The 17,361-nt window shown below is 40.1% G+C and overlaps 1 protein-coding gene across 1 annotated transcript in view; it reads right to left on the reverse strand.

Moving 5' to 3' along the window:
- Positions 1-17,361, reverse strand: part of LOC121879726 — a 90,373-nt gene that overhangs the window by 17,388 nt on the left and 55,624 nt on the right. The window contains exons 6-17 of the mRNA XM_042386491.1: positions 16,036-16,180; positions 9,298-9,520; positions 7,784-8,575; positions 7,164-7,565; positions 6,518-6,714; positions 4,703-4,858; positions 4,156-4,305; positions 3,715-4,003; positions 2,608-2,717; positions 1,950-2,166; positions 680-838; positions 266-400 (exon numbers count right to left, since the gene is read on the reverse strand). Coding sequence (XP_042242425.1) covers positions 266-400; positions 680-838; positions 1,950-2,166; positions 2,608-2,717; positions 3,715-4,003; positions 4,156-4,305; positions 4,703-4,858; positions 6,518-6,714; positions 7,164-7,565; positions 7,784-8,575; positions 9,298-9,520; positions 16,036-16,180 — 2,975 coding nt within the window. The remainder of the gene's footprint in view (positions 1-265; positions 401-679; positions 839-1,949; positions 2,167-2,607; positions 2,718-3,714; positions 4,004-4,155; positions 4,306-4,702; positions 4,859-6,517; positions 6,715-7,163; positions 7,566-7,783; positions 8,576-9,297; positions 9,521-16,035; positions 16,181-17,361) is intronic.

Raw genomic sequence — 17,361 nt, forward strand, 5'->3', positions numbered from 1 at the left:
TCATCCACTCCCAATCAATCATTCATTCACTCACTGTCAATCAATCATTCATTCACTGCCAATCATTCACTCACTGGCAATCATTCATTCATCCACTGCCAATCATTCATTCATCCACTGCCAATCATTCATTCATTCACTGCCAATCATTCACACTCCCAATCATTCATTCACTGCCAATCATTTGTTCACTCATTCATTTGATCACAGTCATTCACTGTTATTCATTTGTTGCACATTTCTCTACAGCAACAACTGTACTCACCAGCCTATTGCTCATTTTGAAGATCATCTCCAAGAGCCACTGGACTGGGAGGAGAATCATGGCAATCATGGCACCGTAGAACAGGGACTCGATGTGCATGTCTGGGACCATCATAGTGTGTTCGTTGTTTACCATCTGCATACAGGAGGAGATTTAATACCATTAGTACTTCCTTGTGTATGGGGTCCCCTCTGAGCTGAATAATATCATGTGTTATCTAAATACAATGTTATTAGTGGTGTCCCTGTACTGAAGGGGGTGGTGGAGATGGTCTACTAACCCCTTGTATATGGGGTCCCCTCTGAGCTGAGCAAATGATCTATTAGCTTCACAATAACTACTAATAACACCCATATGATCTTTTAATAATCAAGAATCCCCAAGTTTGCTACAAAATGAGACCAGACAACTCACCTGCACAAAACTGAGAGATACTGTTCCCATACACAGACACACAATCAAGCATATGGTGAGTCTCTGAAGACGGTACAGCTTGGAAGTGTTGGAGGTAGTGAGCAGAGACGTCCACAACATGTGTTCACTGGCGTACTGAGGCAGGAAGTGCTCAAAATCCTGTGGGTGAAAAAAATAGAAACAGTAAGTTCATGTATCAAAGAAATTAGGTACAGGGTACTGGTATGTATTTATTATTTCATTAGTGCATAATGTAACCTAATGTTAACTTAATCTAACCTTACCAGGTCCTAATGGGCCCTGAAACTTATGGACCCCCTAATCAATACAGTATAGCTGTTAGATTAAATTTAGGTCTATTAGAACTAAGGGCCAATTGCAAGAACTTCTTTAGTGTACACAATGCTGTGGTAGCCCCATGGTTGGTTTGCAAGAAGCACTTGGGGCTTTAAAAACAAAAACATTCCTATAATCAGGTGGACACAAGTTGGAAACATTATCTCAAGGTTTCATTTTTTGTAGATAACTGGCCTTTATACTTGTATAAAATGGAAGTAAAGATTTTTGGCACAAAGATAATTTCCTGTTTGATATAAAACTAACAGTTATGGTGATATTTTTCAAGATTTTTAACCCAAATCATCTGTACAGTGAGTTCATCACTGTCATAGCAAAATTATAATACCTAATACTGTACTTTGTTATATTATACTGACTTCATCCACAGAACAGACCATAGTTCTCTTTATTACACTCACCCAACCCCAAGTTCATGAAAAACTTATTACTTTATTGTTAGATTTAATACGGATAAAGAAAGGAACAGATACTACACTCTATTCCTAAGTTCTTATGGTTGTCACAGGCTTTATTTACCTTTATTCACTGTAAGTGATCGTATTTCATACCCAGAATTGGCTTATAATCCAAGAAAATAGGAATATGAGGTGCATCTTTGCTTGGGATTCAAGTTTTTCATGCTCGTAAATCGTGTACCAAGAGTAAACGTTTCATGCTACTGACAAAGTTTTGAGGGTGCAAGCATACCAACCTCCCAGTCTTCCGCCAGTTGGTACACCTGACTACACCACGATGACGTAATAACAACAAACGACAGTCGGGAACCACCATAGCCATTCTTGAATAATCACTTAACTTTTCTCCCATTGTATTACGGCTTCCGGGATACCACAGCAGATCTTGCATAAGGCCGATGTGACCTACAATATGCACAGCTTTTTTTCCCCCACAAACAAAATAAAAAATTTACCTGTATAAAAGTTGTTGGACTTTCCAGAGTGATTTCCCTCTCCACCTTGGCATCATCCGCCTGCACCGACAACCAGCGATAACAGGGGTAGGCATACCTGGCCCCCAGAACCAGGTCGGCCACACTCGTTTCGCACACGTACCACCCCGATTCACTTCCCCCGCTGTTGTCGTGCCACACTTGAACCTTGAGGATGTCACCGAGTGGTTCAGGAGTTCTGGTGGAGAAAGGAAAAAGGAATTATTTTAATGAATCAGGATAAGTCAAAGAGAAAAGATGTCCCTAATGATTTCTGATAACTAACATGGGACAGCTTGCATCCGCAGTAATTGAAACAATTCTTTCTATCCTGCACACCAAATATATGTTCCAGCATTAGCAAGTGTGACCAATAGTGTACATAATAGCATTCCTGCAGTTGCTGTACATGGCTTGGGGTACAAGGTAAGAGCAATGTCCTTCGTTTCAGCTGGCAATGAACAGGAACCATTTTCAAGGTGAATTCAACAACAGTCAGCTTTACAGTATAGTCATACATCAACAATATACCATTACATGTACTAAGACCTAAAACACAGCCGTGGAAACTTGTATAGTATATTTGTAATCTAAACATCCAAGGAATGTGTAATGGATTCACACTGCTGCAGATACTTACGTAAGAATAAACGTACAGAGGGCCCCACGCGTAAACAGCTGGCCTGTCTGCTTGGACTGTAGCTCCCTCGTCTCACTCATGCCGTGTGTCCCGTGAAGAATGGCGTATACCTGGAAAATACCACAATGCCACTATAGTATTTAATTATATACTCTATAGGATTTAAATATATAGTTCAAGGAAGTTTATGCCTTTAACATCTACAGATAGTTAAATTATATGTTAATGGTCTATCTAAACAGATTAATTAGTATTTAAATGACCCGTAATAGTCTAATTAGTGTTATGTAACTAGTCAATACACTATCCCTATGTCTGAGGGTTGGTGACCATAGCCCCCCTCTCCACTCAGGTTCTGCATCAATCCAACTTTTTATATCATTCATCCATCAGTTTGTCTTCCCTTTGCCTTCCTACCCACTAATATATCGATCATCATCCACTCATCCCTTACTCCATAATCATCACACATTTCCTTTGAAGTTTGGACCAGTCTTAATAGAATCAATATTTCCCCCAATCAGTGCAACTTACTCTGCCATAAACTGATTGACCCCACAAGCCATTCCCTTATATTCCCCCCCCACCTCTTCAGTACCATAGTTTAATATAGTCAAGCATCCTTCACCATTTTCACACCACCCGGTACATTGCAGAGACAAGTGAAGTAAATGCCAAATGCTTCTACTGCAACAGGTAAATCAATAGTCAAGTATTTTTTGTCAAATATCTGATTAACTTATCAGGTCCTCGCTGACTTAAAGGTGCAGACACCGCCGGGGAATGAAGTGAAGAGAGAGAAAACACACACACACACGCACACCACTCAGTGTGTTACTAAATATTAAGTGAGCTAGCTAGTGGTGTAGGTGCCCTGCAGTGCCACATCCCACGTACAAACAAACACCCCGCCTCATATGGTGCCAGCCTGGATAGTTCTTTTGAAATTGATATTGACACAGTATAAAAACACAGATACAAGTAATAAACTGAGAAAGAAAGAGAAAAAAAGAGTAAAAACAAAGAGAACAATGAAAGGGAGAGATAGATAACAGAACAAAGAGAGCAGGAGACAAAAACTAAACTAAATTAAATAAGTCAACTTACCTTCGCCGTGGTGCCAGCATTCCACTGTGTCCCGGTCTTAATCGTCAACAAGTACGCCCACTCGTGCTGAGGCTTATTATCCCGCAACCAAATATTTCTCCGTCTGAGGCGGTGTCGGTCGGAAGTCTGGAGCGCCAACGCAAACACAAAGTACACGACCAGAAGGAACACCATGAAATAGAGCGCCAGGTACGTCTCGTGTAGCATCAGCTCGTTGACGTCCATCTTACTCTCCTCATCCAGTATGGTAATTGACTGAGCCCCATAAACAGAGTAAATTGAACTGCAACTGTGAGAAAAAAAAAACTATTAACTCTCAATAAATTCCTTGCTGGTTATATTCACAAGCTATCAACACATCTCCTATTACAAGTGTCCACAAAAGTACTTCCTGCAATCAAGTCATGTATTACGGGTGATCAAGGAGCTACTATCCCTCACCTACAAGTCGTGTAATCCCACGATGATTCCTCGGCAATGACGGTACAGTTCTGGGCGTGCCATTGGTTGTCGCCCCACACCAAGCACTGCGACCACCAGCCACTAACGAGGAAATCTGCCCCACTTATCTTGCTGGAGTTGAATCTTGCCCTGAGATGGAAAACAAAACATACCCATTACTACTTCAAGAAACAAAATATTACATAGCTAATTTATATACCCAGAGCTATATATTCAACTTAATGCCATAAGAATGTGAATGTGTTCTACACTATGGTTTATGACGATGGTTATTCATGTCCAAGTTCCTTATTTGTCTATATAAAAGTTCCAAGCAGGTAAGACTTTAAAACGACCACAATACTAATACATGAACCAAGTAACAGCAAATTCTAACACCAATTCATTCTACGTTTATTCATTATTTGTGTCCAAGTTCCTTAATTGTCTATATAAAATTTCCAAGCAGGTCAGACTTTAAAAGGACTACAATATTAATGTCAACATAAAGTAAATTGTAACTAACTCAAAACAGCAATTCTCTTACCAGTTATTTTCATAGCTATTTTTGTCCATTATGATGAGGAGCTTCTTGCCATGTGCGAGGGTGTCAGGGGGGATGAAGAGTGTCACTCGAGAAGGTTCACTTGTGGCTATTAACTCCTGCTTAAACAAAGGCTCCTTGAGGCTCTGCATGCTCTGGCTAAACACAAATAAACAAAAATATTAAAATCAAAACAAATTCAACAAATAATTTAATCCCTTCACTACTGGGATGCCATCTTCATTAACTATTTTAATTGGTCAACACCAGATTTTATTCAGCTCATAGGTGATGCCATACACAAGGGGGGTTAACTTCAAACAATCATTAATTAAAATGGTCATAGATTACTACCATTCATTACAATTATCACAAATCCAATTCAACAGTGAAGACAAAATCTACCAAAATACTCTATGTAAAATACAGCAAAATATAATTACTTACTACGACAATATCAAGTCAACACAAATACTCGACTTTCTTAAAATTAGAATAAAATTGCTTCATCTTAACACATTACAGAGGACAATTGAGGAGTACTAAGCTGGTAGGGTGCTGTGTGTGTGTGTGTGTGTTTATACTGTTACCTTCAGTCTAAATATCTACATTGAACACCTCAACTTTTATACAAGCATCTTAGCTGGCACTGCACACAACTGCCCTCACTTGCTACAGTTACCCATTCACAGCTGGGTATACCAAGAGTGCCCTGGGCATGACCGGTGACTGCCACACTCCTAGGGTCTATATACCTGGCTCATGCACCTCTTGATCCAATTAATCTCATCCATTCTCTCCGTATGCCTCTGTGTAGGACTTTGCCATTACCTGTAAGTACTCTCAACACCCAGCTGCCCTCTTTACCTCTGAACAGGGTTTCTCGTCTTTCAGCGTCACATTACACATGCATCTCACTATTCTCATTTCAGCGCTGGTTCAAATTTACTCAAGTCATCCTCTTTAACTACCACACATCATCACAATTCTCACACCAGCTGCATACATTCTTCCCTTTACTCGAGGAAGATTCAATACCTCGGTTCCGTTGGTCTTGTAGGAAGAGCGTGCCCAGCCTCCACACACCTGAAACTTTGCTCACCTAATAAAGCGAACAAAGGTCCAAAGCAAGTCTCAGGTGGGGGATGGATGGGCCTTCTCACAGCAGCTGCAGAGAGTAAGATAAACTCCCTCTTCCTTAACCTGTTAACAGTGGGACCATGACATTTGCATGACCCTGATGATGGCAGCAACAGTTCTATCCTGTATATAACAAAGTTGGATATTTCAAAGTTGTCCATATACTAATTATTTGTCTTCTTCAGTAGTCAAATGCACCTATCCAATTGTTTTCATTTTGGAAGATATTCAAGTAGCATTTTCTTCTCAACAGCCAAATGCATTTCCAGTATTTTCATTTTGGCTGAAGTTCTCACGTTGTCTTTTCAGTAGCTAAGTGCAACCTCCTAAACCCCCTGAAGCTTTGCTCAACGACTTTTAATGCACGGCTGGGCAAGGTTCCAGGAGGTTAGGTTATTACAATCCGTCTCCTGTGTGTAGAAACTCGGCCCTCTCAAGTCATCAGTTTTAGGTAGATATTCGAAGGTACACAGCACGTAACTTAGGTGATACTGTACATAGTTCACATGTAAATAGATAAAAAAAAAAGAACAACACTTGCATCCAAACCTCTTTCTACAGTACATTACAGCCAATCCAAAAGGTATCAATTCCCCAGGTGCCCTAACCTAACCGACACATGAGCACATCACAGTATCGATACCTTATGGAGAGGCCTTACATCACCGCAACACTCACCAAATAAGCAAAACGGCCGCCACTGGGTAATCCGAGTTCAGTATCTTGGTGAACTGCAGCAAGATGTGGAAGGCCATGGAATCGTACTGTGCGGTCACCTCAAACTCATACACGCTCAGGGACGCCGGCGTGAGAACTCCTGGACGTCGGAAATCGTACCCAGCCGCCATGAGTAGCTGAGATCGCTTTATTTTAACCTGCAGGAAAAGAGAAGAAAATACTGAGTCCAAAACCGAATAAGGAAAACAGTTCATATATTCATTGTGCTTAGTTCCAATTTACAATGGTCTTATGTGAGTGACTAATACCCTCCAATTTCTGTATATAAACTACTAATACTAACCAGATGCAACAAGGCAAAGGATTATTATATATGTTACAATCTAGAGGTTATGTTGACTTCCTACAAAACCCATTCAATCACTGTAAAAAATGTCTTTTCTCTTCCAACTGGACATGACCCAATGATAAACATACAAGGTGGAACAAACTATGAAGAATTACCCTCCTTTTGCATATACAAAACCACACCAAAGTCAGGGAAGAATGGGAGGAGTGTCAGTACACCTCATTGGATTATATCAGCGTCATTCCTAAAGACGTTGATTTCTGTCTCAAGTGAATGTACGTTAAGTAAGAAACTCACCTTGACTCTACGGACAAAGTCGCTCGATAGTTGTAAGCAGACGTTGATGACTTCCGAGGTGATTGGATCCTGTGTAACATTGTACGGTGTTTGTAAATGAATGAGAGATTGGACCAAATGTACTCCACTTGGTATACTGTCCGGCTCAAAGAGAAACGGCAATGACCGGTTCCATCGATTTATGTTTTCCGCGTCGGACAGGAAACCGTGGAATTTGAGATAGTCCGTTGACATCACCAGCGGCTCTTCTTCGAGAAACCTGGTTCGTGTGTCTGCCTCCATAACCTCTTGGAGAAGATTGATGAGCGAGTTGATTAGATGGACGGAAGTTGAATTCCAGTCGTATATCTCTCTCTGCTTATCTAACATGGCTGATGAAAGAATAAAGAACTCCTGGACAACCTGAAACACAAGAGAAATTTGTTATATGAAATGATTCACACACAAAAGCATTATATAAATCCTATGTCAAGTAGATAAAATAAAAGTAGAAACATAATATTACATTATACCTGTTCTAAAAAAGAGGGAATGATGAGGTTAGGTATAAAGTACATTAAGTATTAGAAATGCTTTAGAAATATTATCAATACAGTATACTGTACATAATATAATCATACCTCATCTTTAAGTTCCGGTGAAGAACTAAACCATATTCTCTTGGCTGCCATGTGCATGTTTTCAAAGACCCGAATGTATGTGTGGCTGGAGATGTACTCCTGGGCGTCCACGATAATCTGAAGTGCCGTTAAGACCTGAAGTACTTCCATCTCATCTCTTATGGGAAGTTCACCTATTATCTCTGCTAGGTGGTCCCTGGCGCATGATTTCAGTAGGTTCACCTCCACGAAGATGTCCCTCCTGTCGTTCTGACTGGTCTTCAAGTATTGGAGTCCTAATTTGTACGTCGGGTCGGTTACCGTCTCGAGGCTTTCCTGACAGCTGGCGTAGAAGATGATGGCCAAGATGTTGTCGATGATGGTCTCGGTTACCTCAGTAGTCACTATGAGGTTTAGTTCCCACGCCAGAGACCGCACTTGTTGCAGCAAAAGAGAAGGGCTTTCATTTTCTAGGGTGGAAATCTCCTGGAAGATGGACAATATACCATCTCCAGTCCTTGATATTGGGTATACCACTAACTCTATCACATCAGGATATTTGTTAGAGACTCCTTTACCATCAATGGCCTTCACCGACACATAAACTTTGTAATCGTTGGACTCCAGGCCCGAGGGAAGCGTGAAATCGAACGAGGTTCTTGCTCCATAATAAAAAACAGTCTTAACATCCCGCCACAAGAAGTGATAACTCCACTCCAGCAGGACTGGGTAGTAATGGCCTTTGACTTCATCACAAGTTCCACTAAACCAGGAACCATTTCTCCCAGGCAGCGGTGACACTCGACAGCTTTCCTTTAAAAGACAAGAAAATGTCATTAAAACAGTGTACAGTAGCTATAAGTATTTCATAACCTTTTCCTCTTTTATCAATATTTTTTAAGGATAGGATTACAGGTTTCAGAGTACAATAAATACACAAACATAGCATCAGGCACCACAAAAAAAAGTCTCCAATGACGTGTACTGACATAACAGCACAGTATTGAACAAAATCACGCATTACATTTTTACTCGACATATGGACTTGACAGCTAAGACTCAATAATTATGTATCTAATCACCATACAGTACAAGTAATTATCGTATGTTATAATCAGTAAATCTGCAAAATGGAAGGTAAGTTAGCAAAATGTATCTCACTTAACCTAACAAATTTCGGATTTGACAGACAAACACATCACCACAGCATGAAAACAAGGAATGGTGAAGTGTATATTGTAAACACTGCTTGTTGTCCGATCAGCAATGTTAAGCAACGTTGGGTTTGGTTAGTATTTGGATGGGTGACCGCCCGTGAACACCAGTTACTGTCGGCATAAAGACCCTAATGGAAATAAACATCTCAATGGCTTTGTCGGCTATCCTTGGTTAAATTATCAGGATGAAAAACAAATGGATGGCTGGCCCAGATATTTTATGTTTTTGTGGTAATCTGAGCATATTAAAATTCAATCAAGTGGTACAGTATTTACTAACTAACTAACACTACTGTATAAACAAACACTTCAACTCACGACTGTAGGAGGAGGTGAGAACGTTATGAGTTGTGAGGCTGATCCAGTGTTGTTAGTGAGGGGGTTGAAGGTGTCTAGGTACAAGATATACTGGGAGTCGGTAATTAACAGGTCCGTATACAGCACCACGATGGGAGCACGGGTGCCTGTGGAGGTCAGGAGCTGCCCAAACAGGTACACAGTTATCTGGGCCTCGTCTGTCACAAATGGGTTGTCCTCGAATCTGGGGAGGAAAAATAAATAAATAAATATATTGTGAGACGTGCTGTAACTAGAATATTTTTTTTTGAATGACTATAAATTTTCATCTATTAAGTGGGATGTTTCAGCTCAATATCCGAAACCAGATGTTCACTAAAAGCCAAAACTCCAAAATAAAAACTACAGTGATATCTCCATTAGCCGGAAAAATTGGTGCAGAGCACTTCCGGGCGAGAGAGATTTCCGGGTTACAAGACGACTCTCTGAAAGCCGGAAAAAATTCCTCATTCCCAGAATTTTATGGGGAATGGAAAAATTTTCTCGGAATTTCTGGAAAATGTGCCCCTCGGGAAATTGTTCCTAAAGCCGGAAATTTCTGGAAAATTTCGGCTTTGGGAACGATTTTCTGAAAATTTTCAATTCCGGTTATCGGCGAGTTCCGGGTTTGAGGGAATCCGGCTAACAGAGCTATTACTTATATAAATATAAGGTTAAAAAGGCAAAATGTACATTAACTAACTAAATTTTTTTTTTACCTGTACACAAGATTTCAGTCAGTACAGGTAAGTTACAAACACATACAGATAAATAAGGAGATTTTCATGGATGCTGCCAAACACGTTAATATGTTTTCTTAACAATATAAACTAACTCCAGTAAAATTCTAGTTTCATACAACCAGTGCCGGATTTAGACCTGTGGAGGCCCATGGGCAGCGTCTTTGTGGAGGCCCCCCTCATTACAACTACCCAAGAGGGTGGGGTGGAAAGTGAAGCGAGCCTAAACATCTGGGAGTAAGCCCCCTGGGAAAATTTTGAAATTTGAACACCTCTTTGGAGAATTTTGAAGCCATATGCAGTTATATTGAGGAAATTAGAACATTGAGAAATTTTTAATTAACTGTATATTTATTGACAGTGTACAAATTCCTAACACACACACAAAAGTGAGACATGACTGGAGTCATTCATGTGGTTTCAAGTCGACCAGCCCTGATATAGCTACTACCGCACATGTCAAAATTTTTCAAGAGACTTCACAGAAAAGAATATATTATTAGTTATTACAGAGAGATGATTCTTTGCATTATTAATTAGATAAACCTCTACTCAAATAATGGGTCTGTCCAAGAATGCATGTATAGGCTTCTTTAAGTCCAAGGTCAGATGGTCAGAATAAGAATTAACTCAACTATAAATAAAATTGAAGTTTTGCATCCAATAGTAACACAAATAAACAATTTAATGAATTGGAATTCATGAATTTCAAGGAGTAGCTACCCTAATTTCTATCACGCTTCTTGCTGAACATAGTTTTACGTGATGGAATAGATAAACATGAATTTTAAAGAATGAAAGTAAAAATAATCCTAATGAATAAACAAATAAATAAAATATTGTAATATGTGGAGGCCCCTGGGCAGCTGCCCACTCCTGAATCCGGCCCTGCATACAATCATAGAATCTGGGATTTTTAAAACACGCAATACATAGAACGATAGAACCTGACCTAACCAACAAAGAAACCTGACCTTACCTAACTTCCTAGCCGGGGTAGGGATGGGGTGGGGGAGAGGGGATAAATTCTGCCATATTAAAGTGAAAATACTAAGGTACTGTACTTATTTGGATATCTGATACCAATGAAAGCAACTGTTTTGAAATGCCATGGTATAATTTTACGTTTTTTTTGTGGCCATGAGAGTAATATGGTTGGATGTAAACAAAGTGAGGTGACAGCTTCAGCCGTGTACGATAACAAGAGAATGCTGTAAAACGCATCCAATATTTACGTGTGGTAAAAGTCACAATAAATATTAGATACCGTATATAGATTGTAAATGTCAAAATAGGCTGCAATTATGTGTACCTGATACCCTTAACTTCACCCCCGGTTAGGTTAAATATAGTTCCTGAGTTCTGTGATTAGGTTAGTTTGATTTAGGGTTAAGTTTGGTTAGTTTGATTTAGGGTTAAGTTTGGTTAGTTTGATTTAGGGTTAAGTTTGGTTAAGTTAGGTTAGATATCTAAGTACGGGGATGACCGAAACTAAAAAAATTATCCAAATCAACATTCAGCCGCCATATTGAATTCTTGATACATGACGCCTCGTAATAAACGTTTCAATAACTCTCTAAAACATTTCCCCGAGATGATATATAAGACCCTAATTAACTACACATACTCTACAATATAGCCATACCTTATAAATAATAGACGGTGGATAGAAGCGTTGTAAATATGGGGTTATTTCCGGAGGTGAGGTGAACACACCCCCCCTCAGGACGCCGAGAGGTCAAGGCCAACACCGTTCGTAAAGGTTCGTAATTTTCAAATTTTATACCAAAATAAACAATAAATCATGGCCATAAATTCCTAGTGATTAATATGGTTTTAAAAATATTTTAAAATGTTTTATTTGAATATGTAACAAGGATTACTTACTAGTTAATTATAAAAAATAATTCGTAGTTTCCTGAAAAACCTAATTCAATTTCATGTACAGCATTTCGTATAATAAAGGCAGAAATATTCCTTTTACCAATATTAAATCGATATTATGATATAATTAATCCAAACCAACAAAGCTTTCTCATCTATGGGTTTAAATTACATAGAAATTAACGATACCGAAGAGGAATAATTATCAGAACTGTATCTAGCTTGCGCATTGATCCTTTTAATACAAGTGTAATATATCATACAACTTCGTTAAAGACAAGAGTATAGAAAAATTATATCACAGGGTAGCAAAAATAATCATAGATAAACGAATATATTTGAAGCTGCCTGTAAGTAATCACTCCTAAAGATAGTTGAAAGAGCTTCTCATTTTATTACAAGATCAAACGCACTTAAGTCAATATTCTTAAAAGATTTGTAAGATGAACATTTCCTTCGAAGTCATTATGTGAGAATTTAAACCTGATAAGAAATTAAAAAAATAACTAAGGAAACACAATACCGTTTTCTATATAAATTCTAGTTAATTTAAATAGAAACTTTTATTTCCTGAAGAAATTAATTTAGTCAATATCATTTACGGAGTTCGGTACAACTTAATCCTCCCTCCATAGCGAACAAATATTTCCGTGTATCTATTTAGCATTTGAGATCCTGATTCACCTAGCAAGTCTCTGGGAGTCAATAACAAGCGTCATCACCATGGTTATTCTGGTGATTTTCGGAAGCGTTATTACTAAACTTGAGGCAACTGGGGAGGTGTTTGTTGGTTTAAGTGGTGGAGGTTTCTCTGGCAAGTTAGACCAGCGGCGGCAATAGAGGCGCAACGTGTCAGAGAGATCTCGTCATTCACCAACAGAGGACGCTACTGTGAGCTAACTTTACGTATCTTATAGACAAAGTTTGCACAGCGTTTCGGGAGAATGGCCGGCTGAAATGCCAAGGTTCTCCAAGCGGAAAGCCTAGCCGCCTCCAAGACTTACTTCCCCCGCCTTCCTGCACACTATATATAAACTATCTCTTCCTTAGATAAAATGTCCACAATAATGACGGCCATCTTCCTCAAAAGAAACAATACCAGAAAAAGAAAACAACTCAATTATGTTAGCAGGGAAACTTTTCGTCGAGTTTTCTCTTCCCTCCCCAGGAATAATTTTCCCTGACACCTCTGAACTCAGTGACGAGGCACCGGGATGGGGGAACTTTGTACAAGGTGGGAGAGCTCAAGTAGGTGCTGTTCACTACAATACAAACACTTAAAATAATCCTATTCCCCTTTACTTTTTTAACCTAACTATAAAACACTACAAGACACAAGAAAAAAAATATACGCACACCACTGAAATAAAAACGACAGAAACAAAAGAAAAAGGTTCAATTTAAAGATTAACTTGTGTACAGAACAGCGTATGGCATCACTTAGTTTTAAACCCGCCATAACAAGGTTAGAGGTTCAGGGTTTGGCCGTGTCCCTCTCCTACTCTGGGGGCCATGGCTTACCTCACTACATCTTGCTGCTTGCAGATGTGACGCGGCCCGGCCTTTGATTTGCGTTTAAAATTACTGTGCGTGTATCTGTCCGTCTGTCCGATTACTAGACGGGGTAAAATATTAATGTCTTTCTGTCTGTCCGATTATCAGCTGGACGGGGTAAAATATTTAATCGTTTATTTGTTCAGTCAATAGATAATAATGAAGACGCATTCAATTGAAACAAATATAATGTGACATTCCCATCAACATATTACAATTAATATTTGAAAATAATAAAGATTTAACGCCGAATAAAGCACATTAAATACATTGATTTACGAGCATATATTCTATGATGAATTTAATATAAACTGTATTTAAAATTATTGAGTCATATTAAACCTCATAAATACAACCCCTCAGCCAATCAAAGCCCAGGATTTACTAGCCAAAATATATACCAGCCAATCAAAGCCTAGTATTTCCCCACCCAAATTTAAAAATCACAAAATATCCCACTTACGCCATTATTTCCAGATAGGCGAGTACATCCACCCATTAACAGGTAACTTTCCCCATTTATGTATTAATTAAAAAGAAAATCCACCCGATAAGGTATTTGTGATTTATAATGACATCCCGTATAAAGATTACACAGCTGGTGAGTACATCCAATCAACAAGCAGCTTCTCTCACTCTAAAAACTTCTCCACCAATTAAACGCCAGACTTCACCCACCAACCACCCGTGTTCAGCTTGACAGCCTGGCAAGAAAAAACAGCAGACCCAATCAGCAGCATCTCCAAGCATAACCAATTATTAGGCAGCATTTCCAAGGAGACCCAATCAGCATCTCCTGGCAGAACCAATCAACAGGCAGCATCTCCAAGTATATACCCAATTAACAAGCCCTACCATGTGGATCCAGTCAACAAGCAGCCTCTCCAAGCATAGCCCAATCACCAAGTAGCATCTCCAAGCAGAACCAATCACCAAGTAGCATCTCCAAGCAGAACCAATCAACAAGACAGCATCTCCTCGCCCCGAAACTTGCGCCAATTAAATCCTAGTTTATTCCTCCCACCAAAATGTCTTCAGCTGCGAGGGAGGGGCGGGGAGGGGGGAAGGCGGGGGAGGGAGGCGAAGTGTAAAGGAGAGACAGACAGACAGACAGGGGGCGCCACAAGCCTAGAATAAACATGCCCCCACACAAAGCCTTAGGACGCTCATAATCTCAGGACTCTTCCAGAACACGGCAGAAATGTTCATCCATTCGCCATTGTCGCACGTCCAAGGAATACTGACGAGCCTTGTGTATTTTGCCTGAATAATACAACTCCTTCCGGGCCAGACGAAAACGACGCTGCTCAAATGTACACAAAAGAGAGCGAGGGTAAATATGGATGAGAATGGTGCGGTGAAAGGCCTGAGCGTCGCCCTAGAGGGATAGCCATTATGGTTTAGGTTTCCCCGTTCAACTTGTAGTCTCCACAACCATCCATCCATCCATCCATCCTTCCTTCCTTCCTTCCTTCCTTCCATCCTTCCTTCCAGCCATCCATCCTTCCTTCCTTCCAGCCATCCATCCAATCGTTCTTCTAAAAGGTGCTGCTGACATGAGTGGACTAAATCCCATTGGACTAAATCCCACCGAGATAAATCCCATTATTTATAAGGGTTATTGGATTATGTATACGAGATAAATTCACTATGCATAATATTACTACAATTTCGTTCTATCTCAATCTGACTCTACCTCTTTCCTTTCTCTCTTCTACCTCTACCACCTCTTTTATCAGCTCCTCCCTCTCTCTCTCTATTTACTGAAGTGAGCCAGGACGCCATCACGGAGCCAACATGATGGATGAGGGAGACAAGTGTAAACATAACACAGTCGCCATGGCGCTCTGACGTCACTTCCGTCTCCTCGTCAGGTGATATTGAAAGTGTTCCAAAATTCTTCGATTTTAACCTTGAACGAAAGCAATTTATTTTTTTCGTTATTTTCCTTTTAAACTTGAGAAAATAAACGTCATTTTTTTTTCTACCAGGATGAATGCCAGGTTTTAACAAGCGAATACAACTTTCCTGAACGTATACAAGGTTTTTAAAATGGTGAATGTAACATTTTTTTTTATACACGAATCAATAGAAGTCATTTTGACGTGAATGAAGGCAAGTGATGATGCAGCATGTGTGAGTGGACGTGACGGACGGACAGACGGACAGTTGAATGGCCGGCTGGACACAAGGGCGGAAGACACGGAACACACACACACACACACACACACACAGACAGACTTAAATAACACACAATGTCACCTTGACTAGCGGCAGCTGAAACACTTAAACGAAATAAACCAACAGACCACCAAAATCAGTTATAATTCATTATAATAACGTTATATATCTTTCTAGAGTATTATATGAAGTTTGACATAATTTAAACTGATATAACACAATATTATATACACAAATAAGAAATAATGCCGCGAAAAAGAATATTGAGGTGAAGTCTGTTGGGTTTAGTTCGTTTTTGCTTTTCAGAACTGCAGTTGACGATTTTAGTGGACGGAAAGACAGACAGACAATTTGTTATCACCTCGTCGACATAATTTGTTCATCACCAGAGGAGCCAATGGTCTTGTCGAGGGTATTGGTGATATAAGCGTTGGGTGGCTTCCTGCGACACAGCTCCCAGTTTTCAGACCGGCAGCCGAAGTTAGGGACATCTTGGTGAGTGTCCGCTGTAAAGAATCAAAGAAAACGGGCCATTAATTTTTGACGTAAAGACAATGAAAAGTTATTCAAGCAGACACGTCAAAAAATATATGAAAAAAAAACGAAATCATTTGTTATTTATAAAAGTTACGGTCCCTCCAGATATCATTACTCCCTACAGAATCATGTAACGCACTCTTTAACACACTCGGGAGTCTTATATTAGGGAGCGAGTGAGTGCGTGCTCGAGTTTGCGTGTGTCGGCGTGTGCGTGCGTCCGGTGATTAGGGAAGCGTGTAATTAACTGGAGACTGGGTCGTTCTCTCTCGTGTGTGTGTGTGTGTATGTGTGTGTGTGTGTGTGTGTGTGTGCGCGCGCGAAGATGAATAAATGTAAAGAGTAAAAGAGAATAAATGAGGGAATTGAACGAGACGTGACAGTGAGGTTGAATAAAGCAGACGAGAGGAACTTGGAGAAAAGGGAGAAGTGGTTGAGAGGGGAGTGGGAGGGTGGGAAAGGGAAGGAAAGTGTAGATGGGAGAGGAAAGGAAGGTGTATATGGGATAGGGAAAGGAGGAGGAAGGGGGGGAGGGAGGGTAGGAGAGGGGTGTGAGGGAAGGACGAAGGAAGAGAAGGAGTGTCGGGGAGGGAAGGAAGGAAGGAAGGAGGAAGAGGGGTGTGAAGGAAGGAAGGAAGAGAGAGAAAGTGAAAAATCCCATTTCTTGTCAGTTCTCCCTCCACACAGCCACACAAAAGACGGAATAAACCCACCCAGGTGAGCGATGTCAACAGAGAAAACCTGGAGCAGCCCACCAAGAAACGAAACTCGATGAAAAATGGCGTAGGATCTGGTTGCGACGACTTGCTTTCTGATTCCAGTTCCAGAGTCATATTTAGACCTCATCACCCCCCCCTCCCTTCTCCCCTCCCCTCTCCTCCCCCTCTCCACCAACCACTTGCAAGAAAATGAAAGAAAAAAGATAAAAGAAAAAAGAATTAAGTGTAATTTAAAAACTCCACCAACCACTTGCAAGAAAATGAAAGAAAAAAGATAAAAGAAAAAAGAATTAAGTGTAATTTAAAAACTCACCGAGGATTTCGCCAAATGAAACCACACGAGAGAGAGAGAGAGAGAGAGAGATATGAGGAAAAATGGAGAGGGGGAAGAGGAGACAAAGAGAGGAAGAGAGAGGAGAAAGAATAGGAGA

Source organism: Homarus americanus, unplaced genomic scaffold, assembly GCF_018991925.1.
Source record: "Homarus americanus isolate GMGI-L3 unplaced genomic scaffold, GMGI_Hamer_2.0 scaffold42643, whole genome shotgun sequence".
Classification (NCBI taxonomy): domain Eukaryota; kingdom Metazoa; phylum Arthropoda; class Malacostraca; order Decapoda; family Nephropidae; genus Homarus; species Homarus americanus.